The 12,439-nt window shown below is 28.6% G+C and overlaps 3 protein-coding genes across 3 annotated transcripts; 2 read left to right on the top strand and 1 right to left on the bottom strand.

Annotated features, from left to right (window-relative positions):
• Nucleotides 1-686: 686 nt before the first annotated feature.
• LOC105800583 (40S ribosomal protein S15-4) lies at nucleotides 687-2,428 on the top strand. The gene is made up of 4 exons (XM_012631790.2): nucleotides 687-843; nucleotides 942-1,090; nucleotides 1,202-1,259; nucleotides 2,028-2,428. Exons 1-4 carry the CDS (start codon nucleotides 841-843, stop codon nucleotides 2,274-2,276), a joined length of 459 nt encoding a protein of 152 aa, XP_012487244.1. The 5' UTR covers nucleotides 687-840; the 3' UTR covers nucleotides 2,277-2,428.
• Nucleotides 2,429-3,390: 962 nt separating this feature from the next.
• LOC105797991 (transcription factor bHLH92) lies at nucleotides 3,391-6,015 on the bottom strand. Its single transcript, XM_012627852.2, has 3 exons — nucleotides 5,690-6,015; nucleotides 5,063-5,326; nucleotides 3,391-3,794 (listed from the first exon to the last, which is right to left on the bottom strand). The coding sequence occupies exons 1-3, from the start codon at nucleotides 5,990-5,992 to the stop codon at nucleotides 3,699-3,701; spliced, it is 663 nt and encodes a 220-aa protein (XP_012483306.1). The 5' UTR covers nucleotides 5,993-6,015; the 3' UTR covers nucleotides 3,391-3,698.
• A 4,335-nt stretch (nucleotides 6,016-10,350) lies between these two features.
• On the top strand, nucleotides 10,351-12,373 carry LOC105800582 (DNA-directed RNA polymerase V subunit 7). The gene is made up of 2 exons (XM_012631789.2): nucleotides 10,351-10,562; nucleotides 11,617-12,373. Exon 2 carries the CDS (start codon nucleotides 11,619-11,621, stop codon nucleotides 12,168-12,170), a length of 552 nt encoding a protein of 183 aa, XP_012487243.1. The 5' UTR covers nucleotides 10,351-10,562; nucleotides 11,617-11,618; the 3' UTR covers nucleotides 12,171-12,373.
• Nucleotides 12,374-12,439: the final 66 nt, after the last annotated feature.

The following is a 12,439-nucleotide window of genomic DNA, read 5'->3' as shown; positions in this document are numbered from 1 at the left end:
TGATAGAAAAAGACGATAAAAATACAAAGGAGTAAGAAGTGATTTTGGCATAATAACAAGAAAGTGAAGTTAGAGACCGAAGAAAGTGTATATAGATATTTATATAGGGGTCTTCGATTGCCCTAAGATTGTTGCTTGCATGAGAGAGCATAGGGATCTAGGTGCTCGTACATGTGACTGGTGGTTGTCTTTGATAGTTGCAGCTTGCATGAGTGCATGGGGATTAAATTACCCATTGTATGTGATTGGTTAAAGTAGATATTTTGATGTAGACATCTTTGACAATTGCTGCTTATATGAGTACACCGAAATCAAATCGTGTATTGTATATGATTGAGTGAAAGATATATTTTTGGCCTGGCCATTTTATTAGTTTTGTGGTCTTACTTCTTTATTTATATAGAGTATTTTTATATTGTTATTGATGATTGAAAGTTACTTATTGTACCAAGTGTTACGTGTAACTTATATTATCATGAAATTAATAAAAAATCTCTCCTCACCTTATGGAAGTATGCCTCAAATCTACTTATACAACATATGTGACTAGATAAATATAACTTTTTTGCTGAATTGAATTAAATCGAATCATTATATTGGACCGTGTTAATTAGTATTAGACCAGGGAAAAAGGTCGAATTTGCCTCTAATCCAACTAAACCCAAATCAGGCCCATCGTAACGGCCCAAAGCTGGGACCTAAAGATCTGATTCTAGGGTTTTCACAGCCTATATATATAAGCAATTTATCAAAAGCCTCCTCTCATCTTCCACCTCCCACAATCGAAACCTTTAGGCGGCGACTACTACTCGAGCTTCATAACACACGAAGCTTTTAACTATGGTACTTACATTTGCTCCTTTCTTCTTCTTTTTCTTTATTAGTTTTATTTCTTTTCTCTTTTAACTATGGTACTTATATTTACCGGTAATTTTTTATAGGCGGATGTAGAGACGGAGGTTGCGGCGGCCGGTGTGCCCAAGAAGAGAACATTCAAGAAGTTTAGCTTCCGAGGTGTCGATTTGGATGCTCTCCTTGATATGTCCACTGATGAGCTTGTCAAGCTCTTCCCTGCTCGAGCTCGCAGAAGGTAATAACACAATATTCATTTTTTGCTAACATTTTCCTCCTCATTTTTAAATAAATAAATATGAAATGGGTTTTATTTTTTTATTGTTTCTTTTTTGTTATGTGATTGTAGGTTCCAGAGGGGTTTGAAGAGAAAGCCCATGGCTCTAATTAAGAAGCTTCGCAAGGCGGTAAGTTAATCTTTACTTTTTGCTCTTTAGTTCTTGCTTTTTAATCGATTATATCTATGGGATTTATGTTTAGATCTAAGGTTGATAGGTCCATGTTGAGTTACTGGAGTTTTCATTTTATTTTGGTAACTAGTTGTAGCCTTTTTCTCATTAATGTTTAAGCTAAAAGAAACATAGAATTAAAGAATTCTTTTATTGGCCTCATGAATCAAAATTTTATACTATTATTTATATATGAAGTGATTTTCATTGAAATGTATTTTATTGTAGATCTTACTAATTGAAGTTGATCTTTCCTTTCTTAGAAGAATGTTTTTGTAAATTGTTTGTACTTTTGTCTCATAACGTATTTCATTAACTTAATGATTATGTTAAAAATTATGCACCTTTAGTTTACTCGTACTTGAGCGTGACTTTCCGTAATAGGTATGCATCCTACACGGGTATTTTTATAAGTCATATCCATATATCCATGTGTTGCGCACAAGTTCCGAGTAACATAGCTGATGCGTATAACAATATAGTTTTGATTCAATGACGTACTTGTTCTTAGTTTATTCTCATATGCTCTGCGTTTTTCCCAATATCGATCTCTTTTTACATGTTTTAAGTCCAATTTTAGGGTTCAAGTCCTAGGTTGTTGATTTGTCATAATAAATCTATAGCTTAAGTGAATTTTATCAATGATTGAACAAACATTAGTGTTCGGTTGTTCTGCTAAGTTGACCATTTCACTCTTTTAACATTTGCTCTGATGCATTGGTTCAGAAAAGGGAGGCTCCACCTGGTGAGAAGCCGGAACCAGTTAGAACCCACCTGCGTAACATGATCATTGTACCCGAAATGATTGGAAGCATTATCGGTGTGTACAATGGCAAGACATTCAACCAAGTTGAAATCAAGCCTGAAATGATTAGCCATTACCTTGCTGAGTTTTCTATTTCGTACAAGCCAGTCAAGCACGGTAGACCAGGTATTGGTGCTACCCATTCTTCTAGGTTCATTCCTCTAAAATGAAGTCTTATCCTTGCAACTTTGGATGCTTTATTTGATGTTTGTATGAAGAGATATTTTATGTTGATCAAATTTTGATTGATGCACTATGACAATTTTTATATCGTTCCGAATGTTATATTAGATAATGCAACTTGTTTTGCTTTTGGAGTTGATTTGCATGTTCCATTTAACTTTTTATCTTAGTTGATGTTAATGATTTGTTTATTTGCCCGTTGTTGCTGTGTGAAAGCTTGGTGCCTTCTACTTAATCAATTTTAATCTCGAGTAGTGTTCGTATTTCATGATGTATTGTGTGCGGTGTCGAATCTGCCACATTGGGCATTTTCCGAAACCTTAACATGGTTTGACTACTTGAATTGTGGCAAACCTACGTATGTTCAGTTCGGACATCTCAGTACCCAAATTTCTAATTTGTAGTATTTCTTATTCAAGGTAAAATTATAGATGTGGTCCCTTAATAATGCCCGAATTAAAAGTCTAATTTTGATTTTTCTCTTAAAAACAACCTTGTGGATCATTATGCTAAGGTGATTTCTTTTTGGTTCCAAGGTGCATTCAGAAAAATTTTCATCTATAGGTTGATTGGGAATAATTAATCTTATACATTCATAAACTATATTGAATTTTATAATATGAATCGACCGGTTGGAACATTTTTATGTTGTGGTCCATAAATGAAATGATAAAATCAACAAAACATGGATTATTTCGGTTTATATGTTTTGTTTTTGGAAAGGAAAAAACAACCTTAATTTGTCTTTTGTTTTTCATCTTTTGCGTAAGTGCATTTAAATCCAAATTCGATATTGGGTGTAATATTTATTTGAAATAATATTTAATTAAAATTTAATAACGTTTAATATTAATTGTTTAAAGATTTTAGAGATGATATTTCACATATTAAAATAAATATTAATGAGTGACAATGTTTTTCTATTTTATTGAATCTTATAATATTAATGAATTTAAATATTATTTTAATGTTTTTATTTTATTTTATAGCATTATATTTAAATGTATATATTATTTCTCAATAGCATTTAAATTTTAAAGCAAAATATTTTTAAAATGACATTTTAGAACGGCCCCAAATTGAACACTTAATTGAACCATATACTCAAACCCTATGTTTTCACAATTGGGTCAAATAATATTGTATTAGAATTTAACAACTAATTTCATGAAATAAAATAGAAAACTTAAATGGGTAAAAAAACTGAAAATTAAAAGAATTTTAATTAAAAAAAATTACAAATATTGGAATCTAGTTATCAAATTGAGGCGAAAACAGTTCCACAATAGGAGCAAGTTCCCATTAACCCAATCTTATCATTCAAAATTGCGGAATTTTCCATGCACGAATTGGAGTGACGTGTGATATTGCGATGGGAGTGAGGTTAGAAAATAGGAGTTATTTGTGAATTAAAAAGGTGTGGGTCCATTCCGAGGTCCCTGAAGTTTCCTCCCAGTTTCTTGTAAGGTTCTATCTAAGGCCTTTTCTACTTTGGCAGCTTCACCCTGTCAACACACACATTGGACTAATTATCAGCATTACTGTTAAGTACTGAGACTGCATCTTAATATTTTTTGTTTAATTCCATATCTTTATGTTTTCTTTAACACAAGCTATATAACCGACCATATACATTTAAATATTTATTTATAGTATTATTACTAATGTAAACTCCTAAAAACTCAAGATAATTAGATTACTAAAAAGATCAAATTGAATAGTTGAATTATTATTTTGTAATATTTCATACTCGAGTGACTAGATAAAAAAGTACTAAAGTGATAATTAATATAATTTATCCTAATTAAAGAAATCAATCCATGTACATAAAAGATCCATGTTTTTCTATTATTATATTTTTGCAATATTTTCCAAGCAATCCTTTTTAATGTTAAATCACTTTATTAAGCTTGTATTTGATATTTAATCTTATAAATTTGATTTTAGACTTTTCTTACATCCCTTCAACACACTAAAAGGAAAAAAAGTTATTAATTACGATGCGTTGAAAACAATGTTTTTAGAAGAATCAGTGTAATAGTTAATGGTTTTAACTATTTAAAAAGTAAAGAATCCGAAATCGAAATAATAATTTCACAAAATTTCTATACTAAACATAACTTCACCTTATTAATTTAATTGCAACTCTTTAATATTCGCATTCAACAAAGTTAAAATTTTGATGTTGGTGATGCCACAATCTACACGTATTTTTATAAAAAAGTACATGAAAGTTAAATTTTAAAAAATTACAAAAGTTTGTAGTTATTTTTTAAAAAATCCACATCATGAATGAAGTACACATGTAAACTAAGGGGTTGGCAAGGACCCGATTTTTTAAAATAGAAAATTTTTATTTAGGTATTTTAAAATTTTTAAAATTTTAAATTAATAAATATAAAATTACACTTTAGGCCCTAAAATGATAAAATTTGATTTAATCCTTTAAAATTATAAAGGTATAGGGTATTAAAAATTTAAAATGGTGAAATTGCATATTTATTATCATAAAATTATAATTTAATTTCGACTTCTAAAAGTTTCCTGGCTTTACCCTATTTGTCACGCTGAATTGTCATATTTGTGCCATTAAAATTTCAATAACTTTTTCTTTCTAAAAAAACAATTAATTTAAAACTTACAAGTTAATGACCAAAGTAATCCCAAAAGAAAAAGAATTAGAGCTAAAGGGACAGAAAAAATAAACATTAGGAGCTAAATATGTTATTATACAAAAAAGAAGAAGAAGAAGAAGAAGAAGAAAAAAGCAAACCTGAGTTGGAAAAGCCAAGACAGCCAGGAATTGTTGAGGAGTGAAGTTGGATTGAATGATTGTGGGATTGGAATCCAATTCCTTCAAGCATTTCAAAGTCTCCAACATTGAATCAATCCCAGATGTTGGATTCTCTACTTTCAATCCTATCTTATTATTATGATTTGATTTCAATTCGTAATTTCTTCTCTCTAAATCTTTCTTCAGCCATTCCAGTTCTTGAACTCTTTTCGTTGCCGTTTGAACTATCGAATTCTTATCATTCTGCCATTTAAGAAAAATAACAATTTTATAAGACAAGGAATACCCATTTACACTGACTCAATTCTGCATCAACTACAAGTGTTGGCTTAAAGAAAATGAACGAGGAATACCCAGTGTTTTACCTTTTAAACCTAATTCCTACAATCATTTTAAAAATGGCTAAATTGTTATTAATTGTTAGAAACTTGTAAGGACTAAATTGTTCCACTCTTTTTGTGAGAAACTGATTTGCTTATTATTGAAATTGAGAGAAACAAAATGCTTAGCTCAGGACTGAAAATATACATTAGTTGAAGGACTAAATATACAAAGATTGCATCCTACAAGTATCGTTTCTAAATTTATCCAAACAAAAAAACCAACCTTAGTGCCAAGAGGAAGCATGGAATGCAAAGCGGAGTAGCTTCTCTTCTGCTTTTCTCTTCTTATTCTCTCATTCATCATATGACGGAAACACCTCTCTTTCTCGCCGTCTTTAGTTTCCACCGTCGCCGGCCAACTCTTCATCAAGAACCCAATCATCTTCTTATTCATGTTTTCTGAGTTTCCTCCATCGTTTCGACCCGGTTCGACTTGCCTGGGCGTGTTCGAATACGGAACGAAGGTCGGTTTAGTTTCGTACCAGAAGATTTCACCTTGTAGCAGTTGCTTTATCAACTCATCCATGGCGGGTTTTATTATTATTCTTCTTCTCTGTGTTGAAGTATGGATTTATATAGGTGTTGATTTGATTCCTATTTCGTGGTGAGGACTGGTTTCTTTTAAGACGTAATAAAAACGTGGTCAAAATATGTTCAATTTCATTAGTTTAACGTCTGTTTGTTGTTGGAGAAATAGACAATTTTTTCTTTGGTCAAAGTGTTAACACAAAGTTGTCAAAGGGTTTTGGTTAAAAATGGCGGGACAAGGTCATTGAACTTTTCAGTATTTGCAATTTTAGTCCTTCTACTGTTAATTTACTATTTGAAATATGTATTTTCGGTCTTGGGGTTAACTTCATTTTGTTAGTTCTGTCTACCGACAGAAAAAGGTTTTGGGGGAAAGAAGAGAGAGGAAATTTTGTTTTTAGTTCCTTTAAGAAAATGAAAAATTCAATACGACTTTCATTCTTTAAAGGAAATTATAATTCAATCCTGGCTCTTCAAAAATAGAAATTTAATCTTTTAGAAATTATAAAATTTTAAGTTCTCATTTTAGCCCCTCAAAAACTTTTCTTGTTTTGCCCCATATAACTTTACTTGGCTTATTTTTTTAGTCATGCGATGAGGTGGTATATACACATTGGGATTGTTTTTTTTTTGCACAGATATAAAAAGAGTATAATATTTGTCCAATTATATAAAAAAAACATAAGTGTATATGTCACATCATTACAGATTAAAAAAGTCATGTCAAATTATTTAATGAAATTAATAAAATAGTTGGCCTTGAGATTGAAATGATCAAATTGTCATAAAAGAATTAAATCTACAAAAAATGTATAATGTAGGGACCTTTTGTAGAATTTTACTAAAAAGATGCCAGTGCGACTAATATTTGTCTCTTAGTAGCCCACTAGAATTGGCCATCAAAGATTATTATATAAATATGATATGAATAGTTTAAATTTTTTATTAACATTAATTATTAATTGAAAATTATATAAATTTAGGATAAGCTGACCAAGCTTTGACTAATGATCCTCTTTGTTTGTTTGTATTTTTTTATGGAATTTGCCGAGTAAAATATAAATATAATCGACAGTCAGAAAATTGTTTTAAGAGAAAAAAAAAATTAAGGGCCAAATTATAAATTAATTCATTATATTAATTTTAAATTTTATAAAAATAAATAAATATTAATTTAGGTAGTGCTTAGAAAGTCACCTAGTAATTGAATTTGGGTGTAATTGCTTGTAATTATACAATTATGACATATTTAGATAATTATTGTAATTGGTGGGTTATACTGAGTGTAATTGGAACACCTTAATTATACTTTCTAATTATTATGAGGGATGAGAATTGGAGTAATTACACCCAAATTTAATCTTTAAAAATTATTTTTATACAAGTCCTAAAAATTATATTATAAATATGAACACGTATGAGTGTTTGGGATGCTTATGGAAAAAATTATATTATAAATCTTAAAATAATATATTATAAAAATAATTTGTGTATTTTATAAAGTTATAACAAAAATATTATTTAAATCCTAAAAAATTCTAAAGTTATGGTAAAAAATTATTTACATGTTATAAAAGTGTTATAATATATTTATTTAAAAAATTATGATCAATTATGGACATAACTTATTTATGTGCCCATACTATATATCATAAAAATAATATATTTATTCATAAAAAATGTTATAATTTTTATCATAATTTATTTATAAAAAATAACTTTCTTAAAGTTATGAAAAATATTATATTATCCAAGTGTTTACGAATATTTTGGACAATTTATAAAATTATTTTTATAAATATTATATGTTATAAATTCATATTTATAAATATTATATTATCTACAAAAGGATTTAACCTAGAGTCTTTTTCCAAATTAACCTTACATAAATTTTTATAATTAAAATTATAGATTAGTTGGACTGTGAACTCAAATATTATAAGGTTGATGCTAATTATGCAACTAAAAAGGTTTTTCTTGCACCGTATCGTAGGGTATAATACCATTTAAGAGAATGATATCAAGCACAAGCACCATACACATCTCACAAATTTTTTAATTTGAGATATTTGAGTCTTCAAAATATGACTGAGAAGACACTCATTGTTCTAAAAAAAACATTTCTCATATTAACAACATAACTTTAGTATAGCATAAAATCAATGTTGAATCTTCAATCACAAAATGAATTGAGATAATCCATACCTCGTAAGGTTTATGGAAGAAGATATTGATAATTTTAATGATTTGTGTTTAAATTCATATGATTATGAACTCACCAATGACCGACATATGATGATAATGAGCATATGTTAAATATTAAAGAGGAATAATACAACAAATATGCAATCGATAATCATACTATCAACTACTTTTTAAAATGATATATATGATGATTTTGATTTTAATTTTGTTACTTGTTTAGAAATACTTTTATCATGGTAATAATTTTGATACTAATCGATATTTTTAAAATATCAATTATATAACTGTGCAATTACAACTTATAGTGCCAAACATAACATGTAGAATTACAATAAAATTACACTTTGTTAACCAAACACATCTAAAATTTACAATTCTTTGTAATTACTATCCTAATAATTACACTCTAATTCAATTATCCTGTTTTATCCAAACCCTTAATTTCCTCTTAACTATAACTCACTAGTAGAGTCTTAATAATAAACTTATTATTATTTTCATAAATTTTATTTTATCACGCACGAATCATTTTCTCTATAATATTTATTTGTTTAATGGCAATGAATTATAAAATACAAAATATCATTCATTTTCAGCATTATACACATAAATCCAAATTTAAAAAAGAAAAATAGTTTGTAAAATACAATTCAACTTATAGTAGAAAGACTTCCGTGATACTTATACTCATTTAACTTGAGTAATAATTGATCCTAAATATGAAATAATCAAAATTAATAACGACCCAACTTTAAAAGCTAAAATCTCAAACTCAAAACAATTTCAACCTTTAATTAGTATAACCCGGAACTGAATTAAATGAAACAATCTAGAACTAGAGTTCGCAAACGAGCGGGTTTGGATTAGGCTTACTTTGGATTCGAACTTTCTCGAGCTTGGATTTTCTCAGGCTCGGGCCCTTTCGGACTCATATTTTTACAAATTCAAATAATTTTGAATTTTATAAGTTATAAATATTTTAATTTTGAATGTAATAATTTATTTTATATAAAATAATCAAAGTACTTATTATATGTAAAATTTATCATTTTATAACATTATATGAATTAACGAAAATATCTTTTATTGTTTATTATTATATTATATTGACAATTGAATAATTTTATATTTCTTTTAAATTTATAAACCTAATACTTATATTCTAAAATATTTATTCCAAAACCCAAACATAATATATTAAACTCAAACCCAAATAATATACTCGTTATTATCCAAACTCAAAATAGCCTAAATAGAACTCAAATGTCAAGTCCGAATAAAAAGAAATTAAACCCAATACCTAACTACAATTTGTAAATTCAAATTTTAATAATATTTCATATATTGTTAGTTATAATTATAAACATGTATTTTAATATACTAAATTACACATAACTATTGATACTGTATCTTTTATTATAATCTATAATATAATAGTAGGATATTATATATTGTATATTACATATTATTGTTTATTATGATACTAGTTGAAATATGATCTAAGTCTCTATACTTTTCATACATTTGAAAGTTAGACATTCTACTATATTATATAATGCTATATCATATCATATAATATATTAATAGTTTATATATACGCATAAATAATTAAACATTATAATATCATATAATATTATATATTTTATTATAATCTATATTACAATAATAATTATAGATGTATTAATATTATATTATGTATTAGCAATAATTATATAGTATAATTAAAGTTTAAATTTATAAATTTTAATAATTATTAATTTTAAATATTATTATACATATATATGTATAGTATTAAAATACTTTACATTAAATTAATGCTTTTCGAAAAATATTTCACTCTATATTTTAACATAAAAATTACTATTAATTGCTTTTCCTATTAATAAAATTTTAATATAAATATACAATACTTATAAATATATTTTAAAAATAAAAAATATTTATTTATTTATTTATATTTTAAGATAAAATCATATTAATTATTAATATTTATTCAATTATAAAGTTGTTTTTATATTAAATTTATCTGGAGTTGGGATTTATTATGAATTTGAAATTTGAAACTTTTTAAACTCTGAAATCAATATGGAGTAACTATGGGGCATAAATAAATTCAATTTAAAATGATTCAAAAACTTAAAATCGAATGTATCTGTACAATTTATTGCGGTCGGGTTTCAAAAATTCAACTAACCAAAACAAGTCGCCCAAAATAGTGCGCATTTTATCAAACCATAATTCAAAATATCTACGCTGCGCCCACCGTTTCGTTTTCTGATTTCGCAGAGAAAATAGTTGTTTGGCTAGGAGGAAAATAAGAAGAAAAAGAGAAAGAAAGCCTATTCACGATTTCAGCTAAGCAGGTTCTTTCCCTTTAAGCCTATTTTAATATTTTTCTTTTCCTGAAAAAATACCGTATTTTGTTTTTGCATCATCAATTGTCTTGTGGTTTATTATTTCGATAAACTTTGGGTGTTTTGTGTAACACTTGAAAGCAATTGTAATTGAACGAAGTATTTGGGGTTTTGGGTGTTTGATTGCTTTATTTGGTGCAATTGAGATAATTGATTTTTTTTTTTTGTAATTTGTTGTCCGGTTTAGCATGATGAGAATTCCTGTTTGAAATGTTTGATCTGAATCTATCTAATTTGCAGTGGCTTTTGTCAAATTGATTTGACTGCAACGTGAAAGTTAGATTTAAATGTTGTAAGGCAAATTTTAATGTATTTTGCACAAACAAGAGGTTGTAAATTGCTTAGTTTGATTGATGGAAGTATCTAATTCACTGTCTGAGAACAAAACTTGCACCAAATTTAACCTCTTGAGAACAAGAGGTTGAACTGTTTGTACTTTTGTAGCTTTTTCTTGATCGACCCAATCGGTCGAGGAAGTCTTCCGATCGGATGGCCTTAGGATCTCTAGTACTTTCAACTTCATGATTGTACTCCAGCCGGCTCCCTATTCATTGCTATGCATCGTTCCTTGGCAATTGCTAGTTCGATCCAGGAAACCTCAGAAAATGAATCTGCTAATGCAAGTTACGATTCAATCAAGAGGAAGAAACTTGTAATATCGTAGTAGCTCATGGTTAATTTGGTTGATTGATCTTTCAATATGCTAGTTTCAACAGTTATCGTTCTTTACATTTCTTCTTATCTGAAGAGGCAAATTCTATTTGCCGAGGTTCGAAGAGGAATCTGGCAATTGTAATGGGTGAATATAGATTTCCTTGTTCTTTTTCTTTTTAATCGATATCATCGACTGATTAGTTTTAGTTCGAACAGATCGTTACTATTTCTTGATGTTTTTGGTTTGTCATCGGATTTATTTATGTTTTTATTATTGATTTTTACGAGTGCATAATCTGTTGTGACACCTTTATATTGATTCTGCTTTTCTTTGTCTTTCTGATACAAGACATGTTTTTTGAAGTGGAATTGCAAAGGGATGTGAAGATAAATGCTACCAACTTGGATAAACCAGTTTCTCGGAGGTTCATACTGGCATGCCTACTCGACAACCTATTTAAGGAGAAAGCCAGCGAGGATCATGGTTACTTTCTAGCCGTAACTAGGTTGAAAAGCATAGGTAAAGGCAATGTAATGGATGAGTCAGGGAATACGGTTTTCACTGTAGTGTTTACTTGCCGGACATTCAAACCCTTCCCTGGAGAAGAATTGCAAGGAGTCGTACGCTACATATCTCAACACGGCGTGCTCTTGAAATGCGGACCCGTCAGCAATGCTTTTCTCTCGGCTTGGAAAATGTCAAAGTACCAATACATTCCCGGCAAGAAACCAGCCTTCTTAAACAATGAGCTTTCGAAGATTGAGAAAGGCGTCGTGGTTTGTTTCTTGGTGCTTGCTGTAAGATGGATAAATGCAAGTAGGGACTTTGAGATGCTTGCCAGTGTAGATGCTGATTCGCTTGGACCAGTTTCGTTGCCGGGTTCTGATGAATTGGAGCTGTGAATGAATCCTCATATAGCAAAATTCGTGTTTATATTCGTTGTTCATGTTTTTCTCCCCATTGATGAAGACATGATTTTGGGTAGTAGAAGCAGGTATTTGTATATATTTGTATACAAGCACAAAGTTACACTTTTCAAAATGCTTTCAAAATAGCAAAGATTATGAAAAATGAATGTGGAATAATAGTTGTATTTGGTTTTAAATATAATTTGTCTCATATATCTGTTTTTAAAGATACTTTTTATTTGATAATTTCTAATTGAAAACCT

The sequence above is a fragment of the Gossypium raimondii genome, chromosome 9 (assembly GCF_025698545.1).
Source record: "Gossypium raimondii isolate GPD5lz chromosome 9, ASM2569854v1, whole genome shotgun sequence".
In the NCBI taxonomy this organism is placed as follows: Eukaryota; Viridiplantae; Streptophyta; class Magnoliopsida; order Malvales; family Malvaceae; genus Gossypium; species Gossypium raimondii.
This window is presented reverse-complemented; position numbering and strand designations above follow the sequence as displayed.

Bases quoted from the DNA above. Each gene is read 5' to 3' on its own strand.
- LOC105800582 (XM_012631789.2), top strand. From the start codon at position 11,619: ATGTTTTTTGAAGTGGAATTGCAAAGGGATGTGAAGATAAATGCTACC.
- LOC105800583 (XM_012631790.2), top strand. The intron at 1,091-1,201 runs GTAATAACACAA...ATGTGATTGTAG, and splicing joins CCTGCTCGAGCTCGCAGAAG to GTTCCAGAGGGGTTTGAAGA. The intron at 1,260-2,027 runs GTAAGTTAATCT...GCATTGGTTCAG, and splicing joins TTAAGAAGCTTCGCAAGGCG to AAAAGGGAGGCTCCACCTGG.
- LOC105797991 (XM_012627852.2), bottom strand. From the start codon at position 5,992: ATGGATGAGTTGATAAAGCAACTGCTACAAGGTGAAATCTTCTGGTAC. The intron at 5,327-5,689 runs GTTGGTTTTTTT...CTTAAATGGCAG, and splicing joins TGCTTCCTCTTGGCACTAAG to AATGATAAGAATTCGATAGT. The intron at 3,795-5,062 runs GTTTGCTTTTTT...GTGTGTTGACAG, and splicing joins TCTTGGCTTTTCCAACTCAG to GGTGAAGCTGCCAAAGTAGA.